At 43.3% G+C, this 9775-nt stretch overlaps 1 protein-coding gene across 1 annotated transcript; it reads right to left on the reverse strand.

Annotated features, from left to right (window-relative positions):
* Positions 1-1313: 1313 nt before the first annotated feature.
* LOC149862197 (olfactory receptor 6F1-like) lies at positions 1314-2234 on the reverse strand. Its single transcript, XM_090055382.1, has one exon. The coding sequence runs from the start codon at positions 2232-2234 to the stop codon at positions 1314-1316; it is 921 nt and encodes a 306-aa protein (XP_089911508.1).
* Between the last annotated feature and the right edge of the window lie 7541 nt (positions 2235-9775).

The following is a 9775-nucleotide window of genomic DNA, read 5'->3' on the forward strand; positions in this document are numbered from 1 at the left end:
AAAACAAATGCCACTATATATATGGTAATTGATCGATCAGCTGGGTAATCTTTTATTGATATATTTACCATTTTAAAGCAATTTGGAACCCTACCAGTGCTGCTACCCTATATATATATAAATATATAAAAGGCTTAGTCTGTCTTTAAGACTGAGTTCCTGTCTGTCCATAATGCTCTTTGTCAACCACACCTGCACAGCTGAGAGGGCAGCGATAGGCTGTGTGGGCATGTGTGGGGTGAGGGGAGGCTAATGGTGGGGTTATGGTGGCTGTGACCCCCCACTGGCTGGTCCCAACACCGCCCCCCCTTCCCTGCGCGGTGGGGTGTCCAATGTGTGCATGCTCCCCACAACTTTTATTACAACAGCAAAAACCAGCATGGAAGGGGGAAGCAGCGGGAAGGAGGGAGGGAGAGGAGAGTGGAGGGGAAGGACGGAGGTTGGGGAAAGCCCCATTGCTCAGGGGAGGAGGAGGCAGTGGGAGGGATCCCCCATGCCAGAGGCTGGAGGAGGAGGCAACAGTGATGCAGGAAGTGTTTACATGGCTGCCCCCCCCAACACCCTACCCTGCTGCCCGCTCACACTTTGGTGCCAGCCATGTAAACACTACTTTGAAATCTGTCTTTCTTGATGGGCAACTGGCTAGTCATCATAATAAAAACTCTAAATTTCTATAGACTTTGGCTTTTCTTTTTTAACGTAGAAAAAACAGAGTGGCCTCTGCCTGCTTCCCTCCGCAACATGTAGAGCACTGGGCAGCACTGATATACCAGTGATCTGTCCCTTCCCTTGCCCCTCACGCTTAACCTACAGTCACTCCGCCCCCCCACAGTTTCATCACTCCTGACCTGCAGCCTCTGCCTGCCCCCACTCACTGTGTCTCAGTAGCAGCTCCATCCTAGCACCAGGACATGGGTCCAGCTGCAGCTGTTCCACACACTGCTTTAAGACTCTGAGCTGTGCCAGCCCTTGCTGTTTTGCTCCCTGTGCCTGTGCCCAGACCCAGCGATCCCCATGTAATTCCTGGGAACCTGGGGCTCGGGGTCTGGGCTGAATCATATTTAGGACTCTGCCTTCCCTGAGTTGTGAGCAAATAGCAGCCTATTATAGACAAAAACAGTACATTACATTAAGGTTTAGGATAGGATTTAGGGGCCAATTGCACAGTAAGTAAAAAGGAATTGCTTACCCTTTAAAATATTCTTTCCCTTTAATTTCCCATCTCTAGTAGAAATGACTTCCAAGGAAGTTTGATGTAACTTAAAGTCCTTTTGACTATATTTATATTTTGCCCATGCTATTCCAAAACCACTTCATAGTCTACTGAATGCCTTCCCCAAGGCTCGTTTCACTTCTCTGTTCCTTAAAGTATAAATGAAAGGGTTTAGCAGTGGAGTTATTATGGTATTAAAACTGTTGACGAGTTTGTTCATGTCCAATGAATTTGGTGCAGAAGGCTTGACATACAGAAAAATGGTGGAGCCAAACCATATAGTCACAACGGTGAGATGGGCAGAGCAAGTGGAAAAGGCTTTTTGCTGACCTTGGGCTGACTGGATTTTCAATATGGTCGAGATTATGTAGATGTAGGAGATCAAAGTTACAGCACATGAGGCCAAGACAACAATAATTGACACAAAGAATGTTGACAACTCAACAAGACCAGTGTCAGTGCAGGAGAGAGCTATCAAGGAATCTATGTCACAAAGAAAGTGATTGATGATGTTAGGGCTACAGAAAGACAGCCTGGATACCAGGAATGCCAGCACAGAGATAGCCAGAAAACCACCCAGCCATGAGCCAAAGGACAGCTGAGTACAGAAGGTGTTGCTCATGATGCAGCTATAGCGCAGGGGGTGGCAGATAGCCAGGTAGCGGTCATAGGCCATAACGGCCAGCAGAAAACACTCTGTAGAGCCCAAGGAGAGAAGAAGGAACAATTGCAAGATGCAAACAACGAAAGAGATTGTTTGGCTGTTCCCTAGCAGGACCCCCACAGCTTTGGGGATACAGGCTGTGGTGTACCAGATCTCCAGGAAGGATAGATTGCAGAGGAAGTAGTACATGGGGGTGTGGAGATGGGTGGTGGTCCACACCAAGGCTATGATGGACACATTCCCTATGACTGTCAGAGCATACATCACAGAAAACACCACACTGAGGGAGAAGTGGAAGTACAGTGTGCCAGGGAATCCCAGGAGGATGAACTCTTGCACACTGGTGTGGTTCCCCATGCATACCCATTCCATAGGTTCCATCTGTGAAAACACGAGAAATCATGAGGCATATACACATTTGGAACGGACTTCTGAATGCTGCTTCCTCCTCAAACATTCATGTAAAATTTCTGTCCAAGTATGATTACCCAATCAAGTTTGTGTTATTGAAGCAGAGTAAAACCAACAGCCAACAGCACACAAGGGAATAATATGGCAAGGGTTATAGTTCCTCCTCCTTTCTGATTTTCCTGTGTCTATGACACCTCAGATGACAGATTATTACAAATGTATTTTGAAATGCATTAATGGAATTTCAGGGACTTGAACTGAGTAGAATGGAATTGCTCTAAGGAGCCTGAATCTCCTAAGATATCCAATAGTTGGAATAATATATAGCCCATTGTCTTCCCACCCAACCTTGAACCTAATAGGATCCCAGCAAGATAAACATCCAAATGTCTGCTGAAGGCATTCAAAGTAGGTGCTTGAACCACCTCCAGTGGCAGCCTATTCCAAACTTTGTGGGCTCAAACAGTAAAGAAGTTCTTCCTTATGTCCATCCTGAAATGGTCATGGAGGAGTTTGTAACTGTTCAACTTTGTCATCCTTGGGGCATTCTGGTGAACAGATGTTCCCCCAGATCCTGGTGAACACCTGATAAACTTATAGGTAGCCACCAGATTACCCCTGAGCCTGCGCTTTTCTAGGCTGAAGAGTCCCATTGCTCTCAGCTTGCCATCATGAGGTCTGTTTTCCTGACCTCTGATCATGTGTGTGGCTGTCCTCTGCACACTCTCAAGCTTCTCCACACGCTTTTTGAATGGGGAGCCCAAAACTGGATGCAGTACTCCAGTTGTGGCCTCACCAAGACTGAGTACAACAGAAGAGTAACGTCCTGGGATTTGCTTTTGTTAGACCCTGACTCCATGAGGTGCCCACCTACTAGGGAGAAGACGATTCAATTGCTCATGGGTCCTGTTACTCATTAGCCAGAGCAAGCAGGGAGCAAATACCAGCACACATTGCTTGCAACAGCTTTATTCAGAATAGAGACAGCTTTGGACAAGGGTCCTTCACAGACACACAGCCCGTGAATCAGGGGACCTGCACTGAACAATAGCTTTTTCCCACATTCATAAACTTTGGTTGATTAACATTCACTCCACCTTTGTCTCTACTCCTGTTCCACCCATTTCTCCTCCCATCTTAAGCTTCTCCTCTGTTTACTATTTGCTTCATTAGCATGGAATTACCTCTGCATTCCATTCATGCACATGCCTTTTTGCTATTAGCGCATGTCTAATGCCATGAACTCCCTTCTTAGGTTAATGGGAGGTTTCTTAACCAATCACCATTGACCCTTTTGCATATGTTCATCTCAGTTACGTGTTATCTTCCACATTCCAATCCGTTTTTCTGTCCCATGTTGTACCATTCCCATCTTTTTGGGGGCCCTGTATCTTATCTCGTTCCTCACTGTAGCTGGTTCACAGCACACAGACTTATTTGCTGCTTTTTCTAGAAAAATGCTTAACACAATTAAGATGTTACTTAACATAAGCAAAATCTTATCTATAAAAGCTATGTATCTCACAACAATACTTTTATATGGTTAAAACTACTTGCCTAAGCATTTGCAAAGTTACTTATCTATCATTCTGCCTTGTGGTCAGCAGCTTTGCTGAGACAGATTAAAGCCTTGTTCCTGTTGTATGTTCAATGCTCCCCCAAAATCATTAGTGTTACCCTACCAATTTCCTGCTCAGGATGAAGAGTGGGATTTTTTATAAGTACTTAGAAACACAGCAGGTTAAATCTAGAATCTAAATTCTTTGTTAAATTCTAAAATTAAGTGACCAAAAAGTATACATTTGGATTGTAGCATTTTGAAAATTTCAAGGGGAAGGAATAATATTTTTCAAGAATTACATAACAAGATTTTTAAAATGGTTTAATTTGGCAAATGACATTGAAGTAGGGATGCCAACTATAAGTCTCCTGGCTCGGGTATGAGCCACATGGTTTTGAAACTCCTATTTCTGGTGCCTCCAAAATCTTGGCTCCACATAGGATAGTCAGGCAGCCCTGAAAACTACAGCTTGAGTCTGTGTTTCCTCAGATTTTCCAGGCTCCATGAAGAAGAGCAAAGAGACAAGGTTCTGGGAGAACCAGGGCTCTCAATGTGTCTGGGTTCCTGCCTCTACAGGAGGGACTTTAGTAGCCCAAATGTCCTCATTTCTGGTCTATCATATGTAGCAGCCCTATCCCAGAACCAAGGATCCTAGGTTGTTTGCTTGCTTCGTGGTTGCACACTCAGGTAATGGATCCTACAATCCCAGGATCTCCAAGAGCCCATGAAGTAGACTTGAAATAAACCAAGCAAAGCTTTTACATTCCTAAGGTGTTTTTTGAAACAAATATTTTTCTTTAACAAGTCTGCAGTTCCCAGAAAAACCTGGTTTATCAGAAGATTCCTAAGCCACTTCATTTAGAAGTGTAACTCCTACAGAAGCCAATATTACTTCAAGGTCACTAACATTCATCAGGGCTTGAAAAATCCAACCCCAAATTTCAAAAGTTTGTGTTCTGGGAATAGGCTAATCCACCACATAGGATAAAAATCTTTTCTCATTACTATCCGGATGTAGCATAAAAGACACTCACTGATGTCTAAAGCTCCCCCACACCCTGCTATCCACAAAGACATAGCTTCCCAAAGTGAGTACAATTTCTTCTTAGTTTACCTTTCACATAAAATGTCCCATCTTATGCATCTTACTCCAGTAAGTTTCCACTCATACATTTGTAACCTAGTTTGCACTTAAACAATAGCTTAGGAATCAAATTCCAAACACCAACCAAGTCAAATGCTTAAGACTTGCAGCCTACCCTCCTACTATTTGTATTATTTGCCTTACTGTATAAGGGGTACTGTTGTAAGGAATGAAGAGAAATCAGGGGCGGGGTTTGCAGAGAGAGAGAAAATCATTGATCTTTACAGTGAGCTGGAATTTTCATAGGGATCTAAAGGAGTCAGGGGTCCAACTTTATAAAATTAATTGGAGGTTGGATGACTGGCTCCTTTATGTCTTCTTGAAAATCCCTTATCTGTAACATTTATTCACCTTTTTTTTTCCCCCTTGCATTTGCATTGCTCTTCAACCCAAATAATATTATGTACAGAATGACTGTTATTTTCCTGTGTGTCTATACACCAGAAGGCTGCTTTGAGACATGTGGGTGTAAATGAATGACTTCAATCAAATGTGGATGAGCTCTTGGTAAGCATTATTTTCCCCTTTTTACAGGTGAGAGAAATGAGGTGGGTTGAGGAATAGCTTTGGCCAAAGCAATATGATAAGGATAGAAAACAGGATCCCAGACTCCAATTCTGAGTCTAGAAAGCTGAACATGTGCTTAAATGAAAACATCTTAAGGTTTTGATTTAATGATAACTCCCTCCTTCCACCAATTTTAAAATTTAAAACAAAGGGAAATATTTTCATTTGGTCCAAAAATGATTAGAAAAGTAGTTCAAATGTGATCTACACGGTTCACAAAGACCTTCACTTCCTTTCAAATTTTATGCTGTATTAAAGAGGAGCAATATAGCTATTCTGTCAGCATCTGTGGGGTAATCTAAGATAGGGCAAAGTTTTAGAGTGGTAAAAGGATTTTGAGCTAATGTCACCAGAAGCATGCCTATTTATTAATACACTCAACTCTAGTTCCATTGGAAGCTGAATCCAGGTAGTGGATCACACTTACCATCTTTGTTACAGGACCTTGTCTGTACACATTTTCCCTACTTGCCATCATTTTATTTTCTCTCCAAAGCACATTGACGTTGGTTGTTAATAAATGATGCATCATAAAGCTTGGTTCCCATCAACATGAACTGATTACAGATACCTAGTCCTCAAGTATATTAAAGCTAAATGACATAATTCTAGATGTTAAAAAAGGCCTGGGCAGATGCTGGCCTTTTTCCATAGTGAAACATCTTGATGTTGGTATGGAATGGTATTAATATATAAGAGAACCTAACACTTCCAAGCCAAAGTACACCCTTCTTCCATCAGTGAGTTAGACTTTCCATCACCATCCACCCTGTTTATCTGTACTTACCTCATTAATGAAATGAAACTCAATTTGGTTGTAAAGAGGGAGGTTGTTTTGTATTTGTCTTCTCTTTAGAGAGCCTTTGAGATTTTAAGCTCAAGAGAATTTCACAGGCTTCTTTGGCACATGCAGGACAGTCACATAGTTAGGATTTACTCCTGCCTTTGCTAAATATTTCTTACAGTGTGGCGGTTTCAATGGTTTACTTCAGACTTTCTCTGTGCCTTGGTTTCCCCATCTACAACTTGACCCTTCCAACTCGCTGGAAACAAGAAAATTCTTCAGAAAGACAAATATTTGAACTGCAGGACAGTGAACGTTACTGGTCCTATAATAATAGTATTGACATCCATCTAGTAGTATAACATCTATTCATTATTTCATCTATTCATTATGTATGAAAACCAATAGCACTGCTGTGGAAACCCTACCATTTCAAAACAGATGTAGACTTTGGGACTGAACTCAGAATTTTGTCCCATATCTCAGGAGGCCCTACAGCCATTCATGCAAATGCAGATGATGTGCTGTTGGGCATCATCCCTTTTAAAATACATGAAAAACTGAAAGCAATAAAGTGTTAGTGCATAAATAAGAATGCTGGAAAAGCCCTGCAGGATCATGGACAAAATGTAAACTGCTAAAAATACTGTCCTCATAGGGCCTGATCCAAAGTCATTTGAAATCACAGGAAGGGAGGCCACAGATTTTACTATCCAAAAGATCAGACCTGCAAATAATGTCTTAAGGCCAGATTTTAAGTGCATTTCCAGGGAAAATATAAGTCTCTCAGAATCTGCAGATGGATTTAAATGTGTTAAGTATGTGCTTTATTTTTCCTGATAATCCAAGTGTTCATTTTTTTAATGCTGACATGGCATTTTGCATACTCTGTTCAGAACTGGTGAGGCATCACTTGGAATATGGGTCTAATTTTGGGCCCCACAATTTAAGAAGGATATGCATAGTGTTGAAAGGGTCTAGTGCAGAGGAGCAAAAGTGATTCAGGGCCTGGGAAGCAAGGATTATGAGGAAAGAATGAAGAAGAAAAAAGAAGACTGAGAGATGATTTGGTAATAGTCTTCAAATACCTGAAAGGAGGTTACAAAGATGGTGAAGATGGGCTTTCTCTGTGGTCATAGGGAAGAGGACTAGGAGCAGTGGACAAGTTGCAGCAAAGGAAATTTAGTTGGAAATTGGGAGGAACTTTTGACTATGAGGGTGGTCAAGTACTGGAACAGGCAGTACAGAGAAATTGTGGCCTCTCCATCCTTGGATATTTTCAAGATCAAGTAGAACAGACACTTGGCTAGGCCAGTTAAGACCCCTTCCCCTGAGTAGGGGGCTGTACTAGATTACCTTGTGAGGTTCCTTCCAGCCCTCCATAGTTTCATCCTTGAAATAGTTAGAGAGAGCCATTGTATCTCCTCACAATCATTATTTTCTGTGACCATTCTCCTTGACCAAAAAAGCCAAGTTCTTTCAGTGTCCTCCAGTGGGTGAGGCTAGCCATTCCCTCATCCCTCCTAGTAGCTTCTCTTTGTCTCTCTTCCAAGATGGATTGATATATCTCATACAGGGGTAACCAAATGTATAGTAGCAGTGCTTTGTATAGTGGCTTTAAGTCCTCACTCTACCTTCTGGGAAATATATCAAGCTAGGACTACATTTGCCTTTTCCCCAACTATATCATGTAATTGACTTACAGGCATACTCACAATAAAAAAGATTGTCAGAGACACATTTTTCATTCATGGACCATTCATTAGACAACAGAGCCAAAGTTTTCAGAAGTTTCTAAGTGCCTCATCTACTTTGATCGGATAGGCCTGTAAATGGGACTGAGAAAGTAGACACGTATATTTGAGGGAGGCTCTTCTTGGCACTGTTCCACAAAACAGAAAGCTCAAAGATCCAGGAAACCCCTGCATTTTGGGCTACAATATTCCTTAGGTACCTACAGTTAGGTTTCTGAGCAATAAAATACTAATCCAGTTTGGTCACCATAGGCACATGTAACTATTGTCTAAACTCAACTGCAATGTACATTTGTGCTAGGAGATGCCTATGTCCAGGGAGGATCTGACCCAGTAGGTGTACTCATACCCTGACTATCTTCCAAGCCATGGCTTTGAATCTGGGGGCCTCAACCTGCCTCGCACCACTGTTCTTCCCAGGCTGTTACCTCCTTAGCTGAGCACTAGGGTGGACATAGGTGATCATAAGCCAATATCTGGGTCAACCATATGCTGAGTCCCTGAAACTGGAGTGGCCAGCCAGGGTGATCTGACCCTTTACCTCTTCCTATGAAAACCCCTGACCTGGAAGAGGAAGTGTTGGGGTAACAAGGCTCGGTCTTGTATCCAGCCTGCCTTATCCTTGGCTTGTGCCTCTAATGGGTCTCTGGTAGATTCTCATCTTACATGATCTGTCTTGCCTAAGGACCCTGAGTGGTCTGACCCTTTGGCTCCCTAATGCAACTCTGGTTTGATCTTCTGGATACATGACCTAGCTGGCTTCCTGACCCCATGATCTGCCTGATCCCTCAGTTGGACATCTAGTTTCTGACTTTTTGGATTTCCTGTGCTTGGACTCTTCCCACTCCCCTCAGATTTTGTTTGTTTGTTTTAACTCTGGGTGACCACCAGGCCTGGCCACCCATGACACAGTATGACACCACCTTGTGCCAACAATATTGAGCATATCTCCATAAACACCAGCAGTTGTGACCTTTTCAATAAAGGACTGGCTATTAGAGCACCTTTCTGAGAGGTGGGAGATATGGGTTAGAGGCCCTGTATACCCTATGAGAATTCATGAGATGAGATGTGTGGAGGGTTCTCCCACTCAGACTATTCTATATCCCACTGGATAGAGAAGTGGGAGATGAAACCCTCAGGTTGCTAGTTTTAAATGACCTGATTCCTAATGCAGGTATCCAATTAGGATCTGGCTCTCATTTAGGCACCTTTGCAAAATCACTTGCATGATTTAGAAACCCAAGGGACTGATTTTTGGAGGAAATCAGGTGCCCAAACGGTGCCCATATAGGTTACAGCAGGGATGTTCCACTTCTGGGCCCTGGGCCAGATCTGGCCCTCCACTCTACATCAGGTGTGCAGGATGGTGTGAAGGTTGCATTGGCCCCCAGGGTCTGATCCTAGAACACAGAGTGGACAGGGGCAGAGTGGGGCACCAAGACCCAATCCAAACATGCAGGACAGGGTGAAGGCAGTCTGAGGCCCCAAGACTCCAGATCTTGCATGTGGGACTGGGCAGGGGTAGTTTGGGGAGCCATGGCTCTGGACCTGGCACACAAGACTGGGCCGAGGCAGTATGGAGTCCAAATTCTGGCATATGGAACCAGTTGGGAGAAGCATGGGGCCCCAATTAAACTATGCTCAGTAGTGGCACAGCAGGGCCCCAAATTCTGT

The sequence above is a fragment of the Crocodylus siamensis genome, chromosome 6 (genome assembly GCF_052110815.1).
Source record: "Crocodylus siamensis isolate JL-2025a chromosome 6, ASM5211081v1, whole genome shotgun sequence".
Taxonomy (NCBI): domain Eukaryota; kingdom Metazoa; phylum Chordata; order Crocodylia; family Crocodylidae; genus Crocodylus; species Crocodylus siamensis.

Coding starts and splice junctions, on each gene's coding strand:
- LOC149862197 (XM_090055382.1), bottom strand. CDS start 2,234: ATGGGGAACCACACCAGTGTGCAAGAGTTCATCCTCCTGGGATTCCCT.